Raw genomic sequence first — 22135 nt, forward strand, 5'->3', positions numbered from 1 at the left:
TTTTGACAGCCTGCTTTGAATATCAAGTCTGGTGTTTTGGATGCCAAGTTATTCCCTGCCCAGTGAGTCTTGGAATGTAAATATCAAATTGAAACAGCAATACAGCAGACATCCAAATTGTCCAAGTAGCAGCATTAGGCAGTAATGCACTAGTGTGAATATCTGAGTAGCATCAGGTTCTTGACACCATGTTGATGGCTTTTTTTTTTTTTTTCTTTTTTTCCTATTCTTGGCTCTGGTTGAGAAGTGTGGAGTCTAAGCCATTAGGTTATACACTTAAAAATACTTCTTTAGCTACCCTGCTGGGACCCACAGCAGTGACTGGTAAAAGGACAAATCACTTTATTTACCTGCTCTTAAACTGGTGAGTTAAAGATCTCCAGGACTTGCATTTATACGACAGTTATCACCGTGCATGTCCTCTGAATGGAAATCATATGCAGCAGTTACTATTTCTGGAGGTGAAAATATGCTGTCTCTAAAAGTTTGTGTCCTTTTGGCTGGAGCAAAATGCTGAAATACACAGGCTTGACATTAAGCAAAGCCCTGTAACGTGGTGTGCTGAGCTTACCCTTATGGTGAGGCTTTGAAGTCCTTAGAGAATAGAAAGGAAGATGGAATCATGTCACCACTTGGGTCATTAGGTATGAGTCTTGAGTAACTTAAATGGACTTCTAAGGCCATCTCAGTGTGGCAAAGAGAAAAAGGTATGCTCTTCAGTTTAGAAAAGAGGCATGATATTTAATCAAATATTTCTTCTTCCAGAAAATGCCCGGAAGAAGCAGGATGGAATTGTTAGCACTTCAATTATTTATTTCACTGACCACTCTCCTCCACTGCCTCCAAGCTCCCCCTCAATGCTGAAACTCAGGAGCATCCTGGACCTCAGTCCTTTCACAGTGACAGACCAAACACCTATGGAGATTGTTGTGGATATATTTCGCAAGCTTGGATTGCGCCAGTGCCTCGTTACTCACAATGGGTAAGAAGGTAGCCCTGGGCCTGAGGTCCCAATGGGTCGTGCTGGATTAGTTAAGGTCATCGAGGTGTTCTGCTCAACTTTGGCAGAAAAACTCCATGCAGGAGTGTAAGAGTTCATTGGGTTTGGATCTAGATGATCTTTAAAGATCCCTTCCAGTTCAAACCATTCAATGATCAGATGTGAGTCAGGACCTCTTCTTCAAGAAAACAGGCCTCTAGTATGTAGAGATAAGCATTCCTCTAGGCAAATAGGATCTGGAAAGAGACAGCTGTGAACCCTTGAACCTCTTTCAGTTGAAACAGTAACTGTGAGCTAGTGAAATGGTCAGACACAGCTGGGAATAGGTTTGATATACCTAAAATTAATGAAAAGCTCTCAGCCTTTTGTTACAAATCCGGTGATGTGTATCACGTTATCTCTTGAAATCACTGTGGTATCAATTCTGAAGCAGTGTGCTTGGCGAGGTGGGAAGGAATAGGAGCCAAGAATTAAAACAAGCAATCTGCTCCTTGAAGAGCCAAACTAAAGAGGAGTTCTCTCCCTGTCCTTTGCTGTCCCTCGCTGTGGTGCAGTTGGACCAGTTGTTCTTTCCAGTTTCTGACAGAAAATAGCATTGTTAAGCAACCCTTCCCAGCAGAAGTTGTCTTAGCTTCTATCGTGACTGTTCCAACCACTATGCTTTGGAAACTGAGCTGCTGAGAGAAACAACACTTAAAATGCAATCCTAGATGTTCAGGTCCATTTGTTTGGAGGAGGCAGGTAGGTGTTAATAAAAATCATTAGCATGTCTTGGTAAAGTGCTGCTGGTGCTGACGAGTACCATATTTTGCTTGAAGTTTCAGTGTTGGATCCACATAAGTGCTTCAGTTACTGCAATACGTTATAGTTGCCGTAGGAGAAGTTATGCAAGAGCAAGAATACATTCCTTGGGTGCTGATGCATTAAAAATGTGTTTTCATTTTTTTAGGAAACTGCTTGGGATCATTACCAAGAAGGATGTACTAAAGCACATTGCACAGCTGGCTAACCAGGACCCAGATTCTATACTCTTCAATTAAAGGCAGACTAGTAGGTATTGTGTTAAACACAAAAGATACTTTATAGAAGATTCTGGATATTCTCTCCTATTTTTATTGAGACCTTGGAACTATTTTCAGCATTTCCTTCCATGGAGCTGAAGATTTTTTTTTTCTACATGATAACCAATTGCACTACGTAGTCTGTGGAAAAATAATCTTCTTTTTAGAAGAAAAAAAGACTATTTACATTGCTTTTGTGAAGTTGCATTGGAAAGATTCCATGAAGGAGTAAAAGCAAAATGCTACAGAATTATATATCTTCTTATTATTTTATTTGAACTCTTGTTACTAATGTGGATAGGGGAAGACAAGGTTTATACCTTCTGGAACTTTGAAGGAGGATGATTTTGCACACAGTATTCAGGTGGTGGCAGAACGATACAGTTGTAACTCAGGGGCAGTGTATTCCCAATTAGTTACTTAGTGAAAATAAGAACCTGGTAAAATAAAAGAAAGAACAAGAACACACAAGCAAACAAAAAGTGCTGAAAAACACCCTTATAAAATGATAAGTGGCTCTGTAACTAACCCCATACAAGAGCTTAACTCCTCAGTAATCTCTATTGGCTTGCTGATGATATTTCGCTGAAAGAAGGAGAAAAACCAAATCTCCAGGTGACCAATCTTCATGAAATTGGGTTTGGTTTCTGATTGGGAAGAAGTTTATTTTGATTAATCTTCTGTGAATGTATTTAATTATTCTCCGATGCTGGCTTGCTAGGAGAATCCAGAGGAGGCGGCAGGAGGAGTTAGTAGTTGTATTCTTGTCATCATCTCTATTTTGATATATGCCTAAGGATTTCTTCTTGATTTTTCTTGAGCATGTAATTAAAATTGCAAAGACTGAATCCTGAAGCCTTGGCTTTACTGCACTTCCAAGTAAACTTTGATCATATTAGATGTTGCACAATTGACCTCTTCCTTAATCAGCAGTGTCTTATGTTGCTGAGGATGTCTTAATGGAGACTCCTGAGCCTGGGATGTTTACGTGGATGCATTTTCTGTTCCCTGCTCCTCTCCTCAGCCCTGCACCAAACTCAGGCTTGGATCCTGGCTCTAGGATGGAGAACACTGCCACTTTATGTATGTTCACCGCTCGGTGTCTCATTTTACCAACAACTATGCAATAAAAACCTTTCCTGACCACTATCAGCAACGTAACTTGTTCCTGAGTTGCTCTATTCCAAGTCTGTGCTTCTCAAATCTTTGTTCAAATTCATTTTCTGTTAATAAGTTTACTGGAATTTTTAAGGTATATAAATGCCTTTGAAGGTTATTATATTCATAATGGATTCTGTCTGTAGCAGGCTTCATTTCACTATCTGTGGCTGAGGCTTGTTAGTGAAAATAGAGCTCACCACTGTCAGTGCATTTGGCAGGAGCTGAGCTGTTTGGTACTGGCCAGGGGTTAAGGGCTGTGAGGAATCTGTGCTTCCTGATGGACATACATAAGCAGGTGTTACGTTTTGCACAGCCTCAGTCCCAGAGGCCCTGGTGCCAGCTGCTCAGCCCAGGCTGGGGCTGCAGGGTGAGGCTAAGGTGTGGTGGCAGGAGGTGATGGGTTGTCATTATAAAGCCACTGATGCTGCAGGGTAATGCTGTTTGGTGGGCAGGTGGGGCTCCTGGCTACAAGTGGCTGGCAACATTCTCAGCTTTAAACTCACTTAGATATAAACCAAGTCCTCACCTGTACTTGAAATAGAAGCCAGCCCATTTCTCTAACAGCATGTGATGCTGGACTTGGTCACTGTGCTGAGTCTCCTAATCAGGGAGGGGAAAGGAGGAACTACTTGTGGGAGGGCAGCAGTAGCCTTAGTCCTGTGTGCCAGGAGGGCAGAAGAGGTGCTGACAGGAAATCCCAGTTTTGGGCTGGAGTTGTCACAGCTGCCTGGTGCTTTAATCCCCAGCAGAGAAGCTGTTGTGGAAGCTGGCAGGGCAGCGAGCACAGGCAGTCAGAGCTGACCACACAGCCCAGCTGTCCTGAGAGGCTGGGAGCATTTGAAATGCAAACATCACATTGGCATCAGACCAGTTTGTTGGGCTTGTGGTAAGGTTTTGGTAGCAGAGAGGTTGCTGTGAGCAGACCAGGAGCTGTGACACATTAGATAAGAGCTGACTCCACAAGAGACCACTGCTGGCCAGAGCTGAGCCATGCTTGGTTCTCCAGCTGTGCTCTCCTGTGTGCAGGTAGTTCCTCCGAGCTGTCAGCTGAGCCCAGGGAGGACAGGATTGCCTGATAAGCCGCAGATGGAATTCATTCCAGGATTTCTGAAGGTGATGATTTGGGTGGAGTGGGGGCAAAGAGCCTGTCACATGGCTTCCTGGCATGGGGAGCTGCCCAGAAGAGGTTGACCTGAAAAAATTGTGCCCAGGAAGGTGAGAGGGAGGGAAAACACACTGAATCAGTGGGAAGGCCTGGAAGAGCTGCATTTTAGAGAAACCAAGTCCTCATGAAGCCAAACCAAACATGAAGAAGGTGGGCAAATAAAAAGGTTTTGCGATGTTAAGAGGTTTTGTTTTGCTGGCTTTGGAGAAGAGAGAAGCTGCCTCTTGCCTGAGCATACTTTTCCACTCGTGCATCGTTTCCTGTGAATACACAGTTTAAAGAACAGGTGTCTGGTGTATGGGAGCCAGGTGAAAATAGAAGCTCAGGACCATTTTGTAGCCTACTCTCAGAGAAAACCTACTGACCACATACAGACCAATGGAAATTGTGTCCATGTAATGAAAATATTTATTCCAGCTCCAGACCTCTCTCTGAGATGTGGTTTTCTACATGGAAACTTGCACCAAAACTACGTGGTCAATATTATTCCACTGGGTGCAGCAGTGATTCCAGAACTCAGGGCTCATGGGGGGTTTTGCTGGGATGGGTGTATAGCTCCATACTGGGGCTGATGCCTTGGTAAGGCTGATGCCTGTTACAGAGGCTCCTGGCTGTTTGGTGCCAACTTTTATTTAATGGAGTGCCTCATCACTTAAATTCCTATCAGTATGAGTTAAACTTTTATCAGAAATTCTGTGCACGGCAGAAATTATGCTCAGTTTTATTGAGCTGAAGCATTTTCTATGTTGATCATAATCATGCTGGCTTGGAAATAGGTTTCCCTGCCCAGGGAAGTTGTAGGGGCTGAGAAGGGTTTTGCCCTGTGCAGTTCTTGCTGTTGCGTTGTTTTGCTGTCAGAGAAGACTCCAGGAGGAGCCCTAGAGTTTCCAGGAAATGGCTCATTATTCAGATCATAGCTGGAGGCAGTTCAGGGAGGGATTTGATAAGTGGTTTTATAAATCCATACCTTGACGAAAGAAACCAAGCCTATAAGTTCAGCAGCTAAGCAAGAAATGTGATGCTGTTTTCCCTGTAAACAGAACTGGTTTAAAGAGCCCCCTGCTTCCTCCAGCTGCTCGAATCTGCATCGCTGAAGGAAATAGGTTTGCTGTGTTTCATTTGCCTCTTGCAAAGGCTTAGCAGATTCACAGCGATGAGCCCCTCTTTGTGAGAGCAGAGCTGTGCTGTGGGATGCACAGGGAGGTGGGCATGGAGTGTAGGAGGAGCTGTGGGGATTCCTGTGCCTGGCTTTGTGTGATAGCAGGGCTGTAACCTCGTAACCTGCATGCGCTTTCTCTTTGTGCACTTTATTTACAGTGTTCCAAGAAATGATTTCCTGGGGTGTTGGCATGTTTTTCAGTGTTGATTTCCTCCTTACCTCAGAACTCGTTCTGGGCTTGGGACTTGAAAGTAAAAGCAGATCTTGTTTGGAATGGAACAAAGGACTTGGATGTAGCGATGAACTGGTCAGTATCAACAGCAAAAAAAAATAGCAATTTCAGCCCCAGAATGTATTTAGAGATAAAGGGCAATGAGGCTAACTTTATAAAGGTCCTGGTCTGTCTGGCAAGTTTGTCTGAGCTGTCTGTGCAGCCACACAATGAACTGAGCAAAGCTTCAAGACAGCGAAGATAAGACCTTACTTTGGCAGCGCTACAAGGAAGGAATATGTGTCCAGATCAAATAAACACAGTGAAGCCATGAGAATTAAGGTCATCCTGAGCATGTTATTAGAGCTGTCATTCTGTCCCACCATATTTCTTAAGGCATCGGAAAAGGGCAGGAGAGGCTTCTGAAATGCCAACTGGCAGACTGTTCACAGCAGGCTGTGGTGCAGGGGGTTGTGGTGGGGGAAGGGGTCTGTGCTGGTGCAGTGCTGGGTTTACTCAGTGAAAGTTTCTGGAGTCTTTTCAAGAGTGCTTCAGTTTGAGGTGCAGGGTTTTTCTGTGCAGTTCTGCACTGTGACGGCAGAAACCTGAAGTGGCACTCGTGGAGAGTGTCTGTGCTAGTCCTTCTGCCTTTGGAATGGGAAAGGCACGTTTCTTTTCCATTACTGGAGTACTTTTGTAACTGGGCTGCTGGCACTGAGGTTTAGCAGCAATCCTTTTCCCAGCAGCCGTGGTTTCCCCACAGAGGCACAGGCAGGCACACAGCTGGCACCCGCCCAACATTGCCCCTGCTCTGCAGGAAGAAATCACTGCTGGGCAGAGTAACACTGCCACAGGCAAGCAGATGAGTAATGGTACAGACGGTATTATGTATGTGCTGCTAGGTGGTAAATGATCTGCGTGTTTATCCAAGCACACAGTGTAGACAGGCACGTATAGGATTTTTGGTGTAAAATCTGTGACACGGGGTCAATCAAGGTCTTTGGCTGGTGTTGATGGTGGCACCGGGAATAGGCCCCAAAGCAGATGAGATCTGGTGATAACAAATGCTTGCTAATAACATCACTTTGGGTTGGTGGACTGAGAAGCAGAGAGGGTCAATTGGACCATGCTGCTGATGGCTGCTGCAGCTTTCCATGACTGTAATGCGTGAAGGGAAGGCTGGAGGGCCTGGGCAAAGTCACTGTTACTTTTCCAGAGACAGCAGAAACAGCTGGCCCACCTCCCTGCTCCCTGAGCTCTGGGCTGTCAGTGCTGGCAAAGGCAGTGAGACAGCCCAGGGCCCTGTGGAGGTAAAGCAGTGTGGGGACTTCTCCATCAGAGCCTGGTCTCCTGCAGTGTGTGGCTGCAGGCCTGGTCTACCCAACAGCTTCAGTGGTGCTATTGGCAACAGCTCCATTTCTGGGGGATGCTTCCAACCCTCTCCCTATGGCTGAGCCCTGTGGAGCGCGCACACAAGCACCGGAAAAGCTGCAGAGCCATAGATGTTGCAGAGCAGAGACCTTGACAGTCCCAAACCAGAGCCAAGCTACACCCTATTGTGCCAGTTACCTGTTTTCTCCTGACCAGTTTCTCTCATTGCACAGTACTGCCTGGCTCTTGCCACTCGGGTGAGGCTGCCAGCTGGCCATGCAGTTTATCTTCTACAAAAGCATCTAGTGGACAGTGCAGCAGCCCCTTGCCTCACTTGGCACTCGGCTGTCCCAGGTCATGCAACAGGAAGGTTTACCTGGAGTGCTGTCAGTTCCTGGATGCTGCATGAAAAACAATAATCTAGCTACCCCTCCATGCTGGGGGGAAAGCTCAGCTATGTTTCACAGACAACCTTTGAACCACCTGCTCTGTTTCCTGGCAGAGCCCTGGGAGGCTGATTGCTGCTGCTGCTCACCAAGCTCATGCAAAGATGAGAACTGCAAGGTACTTTTCAAAGGAAGGGCTTTTAACTAGCACCAGAAATCAACTAGACTGAATGATGCAATGAGGGCTGCTGTGTTTGGGGATCTTCACATAACAGTCTTATGTGTAATCCAGCTGGACTGCAGGCCTCAGTGTTTTGTTTGTGTTGGACAAGAGCAAAACATGACTAAGATGCAGCACCGCCAAGCCTCGCCTCCTGCACAGCGACAGGGAGAGGCTGCTGGGGCTGGAGCAGGGCTGCACCCCTCTGAGCCCTGCCTGGACACAGCACAGGGAACGGGGCATGTTGGGTGTGGAGGGTGCTGGGTGCAGAGCAGAGCTGTCAGGCAGAGAACAGTGCGTTAGGGGCCAGGTGATGCAGAGCAGGCAGGGTGGAGGAGGGAAGCATGGGTTACCAGACCACAGGATTGCTGCTGGGCAGTTTTTTTGTTATCAGCCTCTTTTCCTTGGCCTGGCAGGGTAGGGGAGAGGGAGGTAAACATCTGCTTGTGGGGGGGAGAGATCACATTCCTGATGTAGAGAGAGACACGGGAGTACCCTGGCTCATTCTGCAGTGGATCCCAGCCCCAACTGATGATGCAGAGAAAGCTTAGGCCTGAAAAGACGGGGGGTGGACAGCAGGAGCAAGGAGCAGCTCCTGCCTGGCCTTGGCAGGAAGAGGAAAAAGCCCATCTCAGCTCCCTGGGTCTTGGGCTGGGTGGGCTTGAGCCATCCTAGGCTCTGGAAGCCTTGAGCTGGCTCAGCAACCCAAAAGCAAAGAGGAGCAGAATGAGGACTCCCCCAGGCAGCTGGGAGGGATGTCCCGACTCCCGCTTCTTCTGGACAACTGCTGATGGGAGCAGTGTGCTTCCTGCACCACGTCTGAGCCCTTCCCTTTCCCAGTTCAGCGGGGTTGGGGGCTGAATGCCCAGTTGAGCTTAGCCAGCATGCAGGGCTGCAGCAGGAGCTACACCTGGCCCTGGCAGGGAATGCACCAGGCTTGGAAGCAGAGGTGTGTCTCTCTGGGAAAGCCTGGGGCATTCATGGGGAGAGGGCGCAGCTGCCTTGGCATGACTTTAGCCTGTGCTGTGGTGCCATTGGTGATGCAAGATGAGACATGACCCCACTGCTGCCTGCAGCCTTCACTGTCTGCAAGTTGCAGGGCTGGAGCTGCTGGGAATCACAGGCACCTGTTCCCCCAGGCGTCCTTGGCACTCGCAGCTCTCACTCAACACACTGAGCTGCTTCACCACTCTTGGTGCCTTGCTGCAGGTGCTGTGCAGGGAACAGGGCTGGGAGCACAACTCTGCAGGCTGCAGTGGGCAAACCAACCTTCTGTGCCCAGCCTGTGCCACACTCTGCCTGCAGAAAGCCTCTGCTGGGCCGTGTGCTATAGCAAGGAATGCAGTGGAAGAACACATACAGCTGCTCTGCAGTGAGAGTCTGCACAGCACTCAAGTGCTTTGCAGTGTGCTAGCACAGAGCAGGTGGGTGTGCTGGCCTGGACATCCTGCTGTCTGGTTGGACCAGCAGCATTACTATGCAATGGTATATGACTAAATACCCACCTTGAGCTGCTGCACAGAGGTGCAAGGCCAGGGCTGGAGTACAAGATTTATTGAAAGCCGCACTGAGACCCCCCCCAGAACTGTGCTGGCAGGAGGGGTGTTTGTGTCCTTTGTGGCAGCTTGTGCTGCTGGTCTGTCCCTGTACATTAATATTCATAATATGATACAGAGTATACAAGTAGTTATCAAAGTGGTCTATGTCCACACAGTGTCCGTGGGCCCAGCCAGCTTTATCATGCTCTGCTCTGCTTGAATCTGTCTTTTGTATCTGATGTGTCCTGGAGGTTTAGCAAAAGGGGTTTGCTTTTGTCCTGGGTCCTGTGCCACTACTGCCTGAGTCGAAGCGTGGCCTGGGCAGCAATCCTGGAGGGTGACAACTTGCTGTGAGCAAAGAGTGGCTCTGCTGCCCAACAGTGCTGGGAGAAGCAAAATCCCAAAGAAAGGGATGCTAGGTCAGAAGCAAAGGGAGGCGAGATGTCAAGCTCCTCATCTTGGTGGTCCTGTGCATGTGGGCTGCCCCACAAGGTGGCCCAGCTTGTCTCCAGCATGTGGATTGCTGGCCCTGCTCAGCACCAAGGGGCTGGGGCACCGCTTTTCTGCATTTTCATTGCTGTCACATGAGGCTTGTGAAAAGTTGCTGAGGACCACATTGCACCCTGGGCACAGCTGGTTCAGTGTCCCTTCCTCGCCGTCAGGGGTTTGTGTGGGCAACAGAGAAGCACCTGGAGTGCTGTATGTGCTGCTGTTTGTTCCATCCTGCTAAGAACCAGCCCAAGGTGCCAGTCTTGCAAGTCTGCAGCTCCCCAGCTCTCTCCAGGGAGAAGATGCTGCTCTGGATGTGCCACATGCTGGGTTCTGCTGATGCTGCGTCTAACCTGGGCAAGGAGTGCATCTCTGCCATGTGCCTGGGTGCAGCTGCTTGTGCTGGTAATTATTGTAGCATTATGACCCTGCTCTTTGCCTCCTTAGAAGCTGATTGCTGGCACAGATCAGGTTTCTAACTGATCTGAACTGAAACTCCTTGACTATTTCCTGGAAGTTGGTGTTGGATCTGTCCTGTGCCTGCAGGCTGCTTGGCCATGGGGTGGTGGGCAGCCCTGCAGCCATGCTCCTCATACCACTGCTCTTTGCTAACCTTGACTTCCGCCCCAGTACTTCCAGCTCAAGATCCTGGAGCTTGGCAGCATGGCTGGCTATGATTTGCTGCCTGCATGTGCCAAATCTGGATTCAGACTTGCAGGGGGTGGTCCTGCCATGAGAAGGATTAGTCTGACATTGTGGCCTCTGTGCTTCCGCCTTGATGGCATGGGGGCACACAGATGCACAGCAAGTGGTTACAAGGCACCCTAGTGGTGTGGCTCTTGGTAGAAGTGTGTTCTGCTCTGTGTTCCCTGTGCCAACTCGCTCAGCTCCAGTTGACTCCCACCAGGCACAGCAGATGCAGGGAATTGCACTATGCCAGGCCCAGCTGGACCGCTGGCCACTTGGCTGGCTGTCCCACACAGAGGAAGGCAACAGCATGAGGAGAGCTGCACACAACAGCAGCTCAAATTGCTTCTGCCCTAGGCCACGCAGAAGAGTCAATCCAGCAAGAGCAGAGGGAAGGTGTGAGGATAAGGAGGCTGTCACAGGTCGAGCCGGAAGGCCCCAAAATAGCTGGCTGCTGCATCGTTGTAGTCAATGGCCAGTGAGGAGACGGAGACGAAGAGCTCATCACCGGCCTTGAGCTCAAACAGTCCCCCCTGGTAGAGAGCGTGGAGGCCGTATTCTGCCTCGGGTGCCCAGCATTTGGTGCCCACCCCTTTGAGCAGAAGGATGGGCTGGCTGTAGGAGGTCTTCCAGTTGATGCACTGCACGAGCTGCGGCACTGAGACACGGGCACCGGCCGCATCGCGGGAGTAGCGGAAGTAGATCTGGGAGTAGACGTAGTATTTGCCCGCCTGGTTGACCCGCAGCCGGCCATCCCGGTACGTGATGTTCTGCAGGTGTGAGTGGATGGTGCTGTCCTCCCAGCGAGTGATGGCGTGGCGGCAGGACTGCGAGAGGTTCCCAAAGCGTCTGGAGCTTCCTGAGGAGAAGGCAGGGTGATTAAGGGAGTGTACTGCACTGAGGGCATCAATTCAGGGCCAGTAGGGGTGGCCCCATCGTGCTCCTACAACCATCCAGCGTGGAGGTGGGGTGGGGAGGGTGGTCTTGGACCAGAAAGGACAAACATCTTTCTATCTGCTGGAAAATGCAACTTCCCATGCTCAGCTCTCAGGTGAAGATCTCTGGGGGAGATCTATGATTCTATGATCTTTCCCCGCCCCCACCCCAGAAGCCCCTCCAGCTCCCTGCTGGCGTCTCCTGGCTCACCATCCTGGGCTGGGCTCTGTGGGCGGAGGGTGAGATGTGCTGAGGGTTTGCCGAGTGTTTTGGTAGCAACCTGTCCCTCTGAGCTGTTGAAGTAGCTCCTCTGGGCCTCTGCAAAGAAAGGGACAAATGGATTTAGGAGGCAGAGTGTGCAGGGACCTGCAGACCAATTCTGGCATGTCCTTACTTAGCAACTAGAGAGAACAAGGCAGCAGAATGCCTCACTGACCCTACACAGGGGGAGTTCACTTGGGGTTACTGTGTAGTCAATTATTATCTAACAACTCTGTGCTGCTTCCTGGGTAGACGGGCTCCCCAGTCTCCAATCCAGCAGACATAACATCCCTCCAACCCGGTGGGGCAGTTTGCCCTCCCGCCCAGCTCACAGTGCTGTGCCAGAGGAGTTTGCCCTGGGAGCGGCCGATCACCCTTGACCTGCTGGCAGCCCTAGCCCCACGCTGAGCCATTGCACGTGGACATGGCTCAGCCCACAGTGCAGCTCAGTGACCTGTGACACCATGCAGCAAAGGTTCCCCGTGAGTGGAACCCCAACTCCTGCCCCAGTGCTCAGAGGGATGCACTCACCATTCACCACGCTTCTGCTGATAGCGTTCTCTGTCACCTGAACCATTAGAGAAGAAAAACAACCCCATGGTTTAAAGATGCAAAGGCTGTTCCCTGCCCCCAGCTCCTCTCATCCTTCCAAGCTTTCAATATGTTCTTTCATGCTATGCCTCTGGACTTTACCATCTCCTCTGTGCAGAGGGTTTGGCATGCTGTCCTGCTTGGATTGAGCCTCTGTCACCCACCGCTGAAGCGGATGGGGAAACTGAGGCAGGCAGGCAAATGGGAGCTCTCCTTTCATGTATCCCACCCTCCCCAGCCCTGCAGCCAGCAGCCCCAGGCTCACCGTGGCCACGTAGGCTTTGATGGTGTTGGCCAGCTTGAGGCAAGACTGGTTGCTGATCAGCTCTTCCAAGTTGGAGCCTTCCTGCTGCTGATTGATAAGCTGCAGACACCTCAGTTCCTCCGAGCTGCCCTGCGACTGAGCTTTGAGCTGGAATGGAAACACCTTGATGTTCACAGACTGGACAGAGCAGGGTAAGGCAGTGCACATGATTTGGCTGGGCACAGTGGGGATCCCTGCAGGGTGCATGCCCAGGTCAGCTGCCTTTGGTCTGGCTCTTCCTGTGTCAGGATGCCCACACACACACCATGGAATAGAGCATAACCCAGCACTTCTCTGGGCACAAAGCTGATGGTGGGATGGGCAGGTACCATCAGGACACAAATGTGGACTGAAGCTGCTCTTCTGGAAAGGAATCAGTTGGCAGAGAGCTGAGTGTGTCCCAAGCTCTGTCCAAAACCTGTTCTGTAAATTGAATGGGTTGAATCCTCCTTGTCCTCCTATGATCCCCATAGCTGGCAAAAGCTTGCTCATATCAGCGGTTATAGATATGTGACAGCTCCTTTCATTGAGTCTCAGTGCTGAGCGTGAGTGGAAGACACAGATTCTTGCAAGCTGCAGAGCACCAGGTAAAGGAGAGGTACTGAAATTTCCTTTTCTCCATCTCCTTCACCTCTCCTGCTGTGACAATGGGGAACCAAGCATGAACCAGCCTTAGCTGTGAAGAAGATATTCACAGACTCTGGGGAAGGGGTTGCAGTGCTTGGCTCCACATGTCCTTAGCCCATTCAGGGGCTGTGCAGAGAGGTAAGAATACCAGCTCCATGCTGGAAGCATGCAGCAGCCTGTTCCATGGCTGCTATATGGTGATGAGGCTCTGTAATTTACTGCTGTTGATCCTGTTGTAAACTAAGCTCTCACACATCTCTTCCCTCCTAGGGCCAAGCAATACTGGCTGGAGACCAGACCCCAAGTACTGCATCAGTCCAGACAGAGCTCAAACACTCTGTAATCTGTGCTGTATTGTGGCTGGGGGAAGGAAGCCTTCCTTCCAAGTGATGTGGGCTGCTGCATAGTGAACTATGCCTCGCCAGCGTGTCTTTAGGCTGACCTGGCCTAATTCTGCACAGCTGCTGCCTGGACGATGGACACAGCTGGCTGTGGGAAAACCAGGGCCCAGATAGGACAGCTGCCCTGAAATTGCCACTCAGAAGCTGGGAACCAGTGCAGGCACCTGGACCAGCCTGCTTGCACCACCTGGGTTGTTCCCAGATCAGGGAGCCAACCCAGCAGCCCTTGGTTGCTCTGTCAGTCCCACCAGCATCCTGTGCTTCCTCCAGTCAGCCTGCAGCTTCCACCAGATGTCTGCCTGCCTCCTGACCCCAATCAGTGGAGATTCTGGAATCAGCACAAAGACTATTTGAGGTGAGATAAAAAGTCTTCTTCTTTTCTCTCACTTTTTGTGTGTGTGTGTGCTTTGGGGCTGGGTTTACCAGGAGCACAGTGGGTGGGAGATGGGTTGCAGTGCTGTGCTGTGGCACAGGCACAGCAGGCGGGTAAGCACAGCCCTCGCAGGGGTTCACCTGGGGTGGGTTTAGGTGGCAGAGCTGCCAGCCTTGCAAAGACATGCTTGTCTGAGTGGGTGGAAGCACAGTGCCTGTTGTAAATCCCCAAGTGATGAGGCTGCTCGCATGAAACTCTCCAACACAATGCATGCTTGGGCAGAGCCAGTGCGTGCAGCCAGCTCCTTTGTGCTGCCAGCAGCACTAACTGTGGTGCAGGCACATATAATCAGGGTCAGCCCTGGTGATGTGGTGGCACAGTCCCAGCATAACAATGAGCACTGTAACCATACCCCTCTGGCCACCAGTTGACTACCAGTTGACTGGCTCTGCTAATTGCCTTGATTAAGGCTCACTGTGATAGGCTGCATGTGCAACCAGCACCTCTCACTGTACAGGATAATTGCAGTCCCTACCTTGTCTGTCTCCCCTTAAATTAAATGAAAAATAGGAGAAACTTCTGTAAAATGGGAGGGCAGACTGGGTGTGCATGTGTTCTGGGTGAGGGAGGTTGGCCAAGGCAAGTGATTCTGTGCCCTCAGGATGCTGAGTTCTGAGTGCTACCAGCAGAACTGTTCCCATGTTGGGATCCAGTGAGAGACTCCAGAAGTTATTCCAAAGATGTAAATCAGTGTAAACTGCCTTCTTCCTTCAGCCCTTCCCTGAGGCTCTGTCTGCCCACATTTCCGTTCTCCTGCTGATACCTCTCATGTAAATCCCTTGTAGTGGGTGCCACAGGAGATCCAGGGGAGGAAAGAAAATGTGGAGGCTGGAGTATGCTCTGAAGGATACTGAAGCAGTCAGCAGACAGACCATTCCTCCTGCACCCAGGGATGGGGCTTTGTCCAATTTCTCACCTCTGCTGTGGTTTTGTGCGAAGTTTGGCATTCCCGTGCCCTTCTACTGATGGGCCCTCCCTCATCAGAGCTGCCTGGTAGTCCTTTGGTTTTCCATGTCTCCTGTTTGGTGTTTGACCCTTCCACTGCTGGGGGACCACTGTGGATCTGCCATAGCAGGGGCAGCAGTGTGTGTATGCGGGGCTTGTAGGACCAGGGCCATCCTCTGCAGTTTGTTGTTACAAGGGCAGTGCCTGTGTGAGGGTGGTCAAGGGGCCCTGGGAAGCTCTCTGGCTGCTGATGCCCATCGGGCAGCAGTGGTGCAGCTGTCAATGGCAGGATTTGGTTGCAACACGTAGTCCATGGGAGCTAAGATCAGGAACAGCTTGGCAGGTGCAATGCCGAGGGCAAGCCAGAGAGGCTGCACCCCTCTACTGGGCGCCATTCAATAGGACGAAGCGCCTGAGAGCTCTAGGTGTGGGGTTCCCCCAGCCTCACAAAGAGAGAAAGAAGGCTGCAGCGTCTGCAGAAGTCCTGGAGTGTGCGTGGGATGAGAAGCACAGGGCAGGGCACAGGGACCAAAGGGCGTCCGTGCAGACCCTTCCCTGGCCCCAGCCCGGACCCGCATCCTCAGGTTACCCGCGGGCAGAGAGCAGCTCCGTCGGCACCCGCCGCCCAGAACAAGGGCTCGCCTTGCGCACAGAGGGATCCGCGGAGGAGCCCCGATCCCCAGCGCCGAGCGCCGTCCCATGCCGGGAGCGAAGCCGCGGCTCGGGCGCTCCCGGGGTGCAGCCCTCGCCCAGCCGCCCTCGAGGCCCCGCGCCGCGCTCACCTTGGAGATGGCCATGGTGAAGTAGACAAAGAGCCCGGTGGTGGAGGCGATCTGCAGGGCGAGGATGGCCATGACGGCCACGCTGCCCCAGAGCGGCCCGCATCGCCGCCGCCTCTCCCGCAACTCCCCGGGATCGGTGCCCGGACCGTCCCCCAGCATGCGGGTGGCCGAGCCGCCGCTGTCGGAGCGCAGGTACTGCCCGGCGCTGGGCTGCTGCGGGGCCATGGCCGGGCCGTCGCTCCCCCCGCTCCGAATTGCCCGCAGCTCCGGCGGGACGGACCAGGGAGGGGCGGAGACACGGATGGAGGCGGCCTCGGGTGGGAGTGGGGGTGGTCCTCGGGCTTTGGGTCGAGCGTGGCCTCGGGGGTGGGGTCTGTCCCGCACCTCCTCCTGCGCGGCAGGAGAGGGGCGGTGGATGTTCGTGCGCTGCGAGAGTGGGGTCTGTGTCCTTTGTGAGCCGCACGAGGCTGGCAGGGTGGTGGAGGTGCAGGGCTTGGGGACGCCCTGCTGCAGGCGGTGGAGAGTCCCTGCGCTGTCTGGGCTGGGAACGGGAGGTCTCGGGGTTGGCTGGGCCAGTGATTTGGGTGATGCAGACTATGGGGTGCCGGGGATGTCTGCCAGGGTTCAGCGGGTCTCCCCAGAGGCTAATGTTTGCAGAAAGGTATTGATTGCTGTGAGCCTTTCCCGGGGCTCATTCCACTGCCCCCCGCTAAGAAACCATCCTGGGCCCGGGTGCTGGAAAAGCATCTGGTTGGAAGCAGCGTTTGGTTGTTCTCTGATAGCTGACTGCTGACCCCAAGGCTGTGCTCTGCTGGTGAGCAGTGTTCCCTGTCCTCTGAAGTGGGGATGTTGAGTTGTTTGGAAAGCAAACAGAAAACCTGGAGGAGGATTGCTGCCTGATGACTGCCAGTCGCTGCTTTGTGCTCGGGTGACTGCAGTCTGTAGTGTTTTTACCCCTGCAATGGAAGTGAGATTTTCATACACAAATACTATAGTTCTTCCCGAGCCCTTGTCCCTTCTCTAAGGATGGGATGTGGGAAAACTGTGGGCTGGCCCCAGGCCAAACCCACAGACAGCTCCAGTAACCCCAAGTGGTACCCTGGGGTAAACTTTATGATTTATAGCAAAATGAGGGGCCGACTGTGAGCAGGAGGGGCCCCTGGTGCGGCCCCTGATGGAGGCAGGGCCACAGCCAGTGCTGAAGCCACAGCAGGGGAGAGGAGCCCCGCACCTCCGGAGTGAGGAGAGCTGTTGGGGAGAGCCAGCACACCAGTGCCTTGCTTCTTCAGGGCTCTCACACCATGAATGATGGTTGTTTCGGCTTTTTTTTTTTGCTTAGGAAAGGAACTTGTCCCATTTTACATCCTGCCTGCCAAAAGTGGCACTGTATGCACTGTATCTTACATTGAATCCCAAAAGCTCTGGCTTTCTGCAGACAGATTTCCCCCAGGAGCTGCTGGTTGGGATGCAGAAAGAGGGAACTATTCACAGCAACCACCTTTTCAAAACAAAGGAGCAGTTCTATTATATCTTTTTACAAGTGTGGCCGCTTTGCTTCCTTTGTGTGCCTGGGGGTGAAGCAGCAGCTCCACAATTGCCTTGGGATCAGCTAGGGAGGTAAAGGAGTTGTTCTTTCCTTCAGATGCCAGGACAGGAGCTTGAACTAGAACTTCTCAAACGTTCTTGCAGTCCTACTTTGCTTGTGCATTCTTCTTTCCGTGTACAAATGGAGCACTGGAGCTTGTTCGTGGAGCACTGGAGCTCCTGGCCAGATTTGGAGGGTCCTTCATCGTACCTCCTGACCCTTGTTCTGTAGACTGAGTTGCAGGGCATGTACCACAGGAGTAGTTTTGAGAAGGTTTCCTTCACAGGTCTGCCCCCATCCATGTTTGCTTTCCCATGGCGGTGATGGTGGGTTCATAATCTCAGTGCTTTCATAGCCTCAAGACTTAGGTGTGCATGCATTTGCAGAATTCCTTCAGCAGTGCCAGATATGTCAGGCTTCTCTGGGCTTCTGATATGTACTGCACACAGAGCAGCCACATGAGTAGTAGTTATGGCTTCCCAGACATGGAGAAGTGGGTAACTAGTCACCTTATCTGCTCTTACTGCTTTTATAAAAGTGTTTGCTGAGCCTTGAATAATGCAAGCTCAGTACAAATGTTTTCAGATCACTGATCTAATCACTCATTTTCTGTGCAAAGATCTCTACCACCCTTTCCCAGCATCCACTCTTTCTGTGGGAAATGGTTGCTGAATTCCTGGTGATCTGTGTTGTAGGGATGTGGGGAGGAAATGCTGCCCCTTCTCCCTCTATCAGGAAAATACTACTGAGACTGGGGGATCATCCAGCCAAAAGCATCTGTCAAGTGACTGGGTGGTTTCCGTTGGCTCAGTGCATGACATGGTGCCTTAAGCCCTTGAGAGGCTGCTGCTCTGCTCAGGCACTGGTACGGGACTGTCCTGCCCGGCATGTGTTGGGAAGGGGAAAATGAGAAATGGATCAGTAACTGGTGGTGGACACAGGCTAGAGGGGCCAAAAGCATTTGCAATTTGGAATGTGGATGCATATGCAGAAGCAGCTTGGGTAGCACTCATCCATGTGCTGTGCTCCTGGTCCACTTGCTTCTCCATACAGTGGGGAAAGGGCCCACCTGGGCTCTGCTAGTGAGCAGCAGGATGCCTGGGGCTGCAAGCGCTCAGTAGCTCATCTCTGTTCCGTGGAGATGGGAGGTTTGCAAAGCAGCCAAGCCTGAGTGAGGGCAGGACCAGCACTTGGACTGTAAAAAGAAAATTGGCTGGGAGCCAGATAAAAAAAAATGCCTCCTGGGACTGGCTGGAGAGTTGTTTTTCACTTCTAATATTTCCTGGTCCGTGCACTAGGAGAATTGGGCCAGTTGAGCCTGGAAAGCTGTTTCCTCAGCACTCAGTGATGCAGAACCAGTGCAGGAAAGTGGGAGAGAGTGTTTTGCTGCGGCCTTGCATCATCACCAAAGTGCTGGAATAGGGGAAACTAGGCAGATATTGCCTGCATAGGGATGTGAGCTGTGTGAGTTTTACAGTCTGCAACTTAGATTCTCTTTGGCTTTGCTTCAGGTATGATGGCTGAATGCACAATTTAGTAATGTGATTTTCCCAGTTTTTATGGAGGTGATAGTACAATCAGGATCCACTGGGTTAGGCTATACTGGATTCCTCTTGAGCTGGGTTAGCCAGGGCATTCATTCCTTCCTGGTTTGTACCTTCTGGAGCAGAGATTCAGATCCAGTTCTCAGTTCTGTGAGACTGCTCCTTTAAGGCAAGCCACAGCCTTGTTCTCGCTGGCTTGATTTCTAACATGTGTTGGCTACATGATCTTTAGTCAGGAAACAGCAGCCCCCCCGGGATGTGAAATCAGCGCACGCAGCTCAGAAAGGTCTTTGCTAACCTTTCTGGTATGCTCTCTCAAACATTTGTCTTTCAATTTGAACTGATCAATTCCTCCACTGAGCCTCATGCGAAAAATCTTCTTCTGCACCAGATCGTACTCCCAAGGTTCAATAGGAAGCCTGGTGCTTCCAGCTGATGCACTTAATCAGCTCATCTTCCTGACCAGTCTGTCTCAACTATGTTGAGAATCCACATCTGTATCAGGCTCAGTTCTACCCTTAGGGAGAACCTCTGATGGTTCACCTTATCCTTGGGTCAGCATGCTTTTTTTGTAGTAGGAACCTTGGAAACAGTGGACTGGCAGTGATGTGTCTCAGCCCTTCTGTGCCTCAGTTTCCCTCTGCTCAACACAGGCTTTCAGAGGACCGGTGTGGTTGCCCACGTGCTTGAGATGCCTGGCAGGAAGACGCTTAGCTTGGTCAGTGCTCTGGTATATGTCCATGCTATGGGATGCTGCAGGGGCATTCCCTGACTGAGTGCATTCAGACAAAGGGGGGAAAGGCTGATTTGGATGAAGATTAAAGGCTCCAAGAAAATATGCAAGTAGCAGGATTGCTCTCAGGGTGCTCATTATATAGAAATAGTGCAAAGGAATGGATGCCAGCAGGGAAATGCTAGGATGCTGGTCCCCGCTCCTACAATCAGTTTCAGGCTTTTCAAGACGTGGTGTTTTCCTTTGCCATGTTTCCAAGCAGAAATTGCCATTCTTCCATCCGGCATGGGCAGAAAAGAGCTGGAGATGGCTGTGGCAGACCTGCTGCTGCCTGAACAAAGAGAGATGATTAAAGCCAGGCCTCTTATCTCCTCCACCCAGAATACCAGAGATTTTACAGCACATTTAACTTGCCCAAATTTCACCTGTGCTTTAGAGACAGATAAACAGGAGGAGGGGTGAGGGTAGGAAAAAGACACTTTGGGGTTTATCCCTTGGTGATGTGGCTGTGGGTTCACTAGGAGCAGGCACACAGCCCACAGGCAGGGTGTTTGCTGAGAGTTTTTGGGGTCACAGGGATATTACTGAGGAAATGTCAGAGGAAGTGGCCAATGCAGCAGATGTTCTTGGAAAAAAATAAAGCCTCAGTTCAGAGTGGAAGAGATTGAAGTGTTTTAGCCTGGAGCTGGTGGTGCCCCTTTGCCCTCCCAGGGGGCCACAAGAGCGAGTGTGGGAGCACATGGTTTAGCTGGCCTGGCTGTTCAGGCTCTGGCAGCTGCAGGCACCAAAGGAGGCACACGTACCATGGGGCTGCACAGAGGTTCCCTGTGCCAGCAGGCCCAGGAAGGGGCAACTCAAGCAGGCATGACTCAGCACCCAAACCACATGACTCAGCGCCCAAATGCTGACTGATGATGCCAATGCAGCAATCTCTCTGCACCCAGTCCCTCTCTGGGATTGGCAGTCTCAATCTGCCTGAGACCACAGTTGAACCAGCAGAAAATTTCCTCAGCCAACCCCAAAAGTTTTCATGATCTGTGTTTATGAGAGACATGTAGAGGAACACTTCTTCAGCCATATCCCAAATGTCTTTCTGGAAAGGGAGTCTCAGCTCCTGGGGAGGGAGCAGTGGGGCAAGCAGAACAATGCAAGTCCATCTCAGAAGTGGTCCTAGAGGGTGTGCAGGATAGCTGTGTCTGCCTAGTTGTTCAGATCACACACTGCTGATGCTGTCAGCAAGGCCTGTGGAAAGGGTTTTTTTCTGTTTTTAATAGTGAATATGAAGTCCTTTGCTGCCCGTGTTGAAAAGAGTGTGGCAGTGTTCATACCACAGTTCTGCAGTTTATCTAAATGAACACTTGCTTTTTGGTTTTGTCCTAAACCCACCTGAGTCAGCATTGGACTGACCTCGGAGAGAGCAAAATCCCAAGACCTCTGTGCTCCTCTTTCCAGCACACATGCAGACAGACACAGACATGCACAGCACATGCTTTCTCTGCTAGGCACGCAGACCCTCTGTTGTGTTCTAGGGAATCATGCAAACCACATGGAGGCTGCAGGGGGGACAAATTTCAGTGGTTGGAGCTGACTCAGAACTTCCCACCGCAGGTTTCCTGCTGGCTCAGGGCTTTTTCAGCCTTCTTCCCTTCCTATCCTCAGAACTATTGAGCTCCTTGAGAGAAGGCTCATGTGCATCCACTACCCATGGAGCTGCCAGAGGCCCCTTCCCCCACTTGTCAAGACAGCTCATGGGGCAGGGTGTACTCACGATCTAGAAGTATTTTTGTAGAAACATCCTTCTGCAAATCACTGGGTTGCACCTTGCCTGTTCTGGTCAGTTTATTTTGAAACCCCAATTTCTGGAAGCTGTGATAGAAAGCTGGTTTGTGTAGTTCCCTGCAAACTGTCAGGGTTTGGGTTGGCTCAGCTCAGCTTCTCTTCTCACATAGCATAACTTTCCCTGATTCAGCCATAGGACCCATCTTTGCACCTCAAGGAAAGATGTTTCTATCTTAGGATGGCTGCTGTCTCCTCCGAACTGGGACACTGGGATGCTACGCCTGGCTGTTTCTGGGCTGCAGAGAATAAAAGAAGCTGTGGGTTTTGCAACATCCTGGCAAAGCAGAGCATTAAAAGAAAAGAAAAAATAGGACAGCCTGAGCCCAGCCATGCAGCACTCAGCTGGGGTCTTGGAGCATCAGCTGCCCATGTGGGCCAGCTGTGCTTCCTGTCCACCACCTCCACATCCTACTTTCCTAGTTCTCATTCAGCACAGCTGTCTCTGCTCTTGCTTTCACAGTAGGAAGTGAAACCCAGGAACAGTACAGCAGAAGGCATTTGGGCAGCCCTTGTCTGCTGCTGCCCTTGTCTTTCTTCTGTACAGGATTACATCCATGAAGATCTCTACATGAAAGGAAAGTATCTTGTGGTGGAGGGAAGGGTGGTTCTATGTTTTGAGGTTTGGATTTCGTGGCATCCAGCTGTGTACTAGGAGACACAGTGGGTGGTTTCATTTTCCAGTCTGACCAAAGCACCCCCAGTCCCT

At 51.1% G+C, this 22135-nt stretch overlaps 2 protein-coding genes across 8 annotated transcripts in view; one reads left to right on the forward strand and one right to left on the reverse strand.

Moving 5' to 3' along the window:
- Positions 1 to 3213, forward strand: part of LOC125699736 (H(+)/Cl(-) exchange transporter 5) — a 47009-nt gene extending 43796 nt beyond the window's left edge. For all 7 annotated transcript variants that reach the window (XM_048959567.1, XM_048959566.1, XM_048959569.1 and 4 more), the window contains 2 exons: positions 766 to 982; positions 1950 to 3213. In XM_048959567.1, coding sequence (XP_048815524.1) covers positions 766 to 982; positions 1950 to 2040 — 308 coding nt within the window. In that variant the 3' untranslated portion in view covers positions 2041 to 3213. The remainder of the gene's footprint in view (positions 1 to 765; positions 983 to 1949) is intronic.
- A 6060-nt stretch (positions 3214 to 9273) lies between these two features.
- LOC125699852 (tumor necrosis factor ligand superfamily member 10-like) lies at positions 9274 to 16037 on the reverse strand. Its single transcript, XM_048959836.1, has 5 exons — positions 15729 to 16037; positions 12502 to 12648; positions 12177 to 12213; positions 11595 to 11702; positions 9274 to 11307 (listed from the first exon to the last, which is right to left on the reverse strand). Exons 1-5 carry the CDS (start codon positions 15951 to 15953, stop codon positions 10865 to 10867), a joined length of 960 nt encoding a protein of 319 aa, XP_048815793.1. The 5' UTR covers positions 15954 to 16037; the 3' UTR covers positions 9274 to 10864.
- Positions 16038 to 22135: the final 6098 nt, after the last annotated feature.

Source organism: Lagopus muta, chromosome 13 (genome assembly GCF_023343835.1).
Source record: "Lagopus muta isolate bLagMut1 chromosome 13, bLagMut1 primary, whole genome shotgun sequence".
NCBI classification, from domain to species: Eukaryota; Metazoa; Chordata; class Aves; order Galliformes; family Phasianidae; genus Lagopus; species Lagopus muta.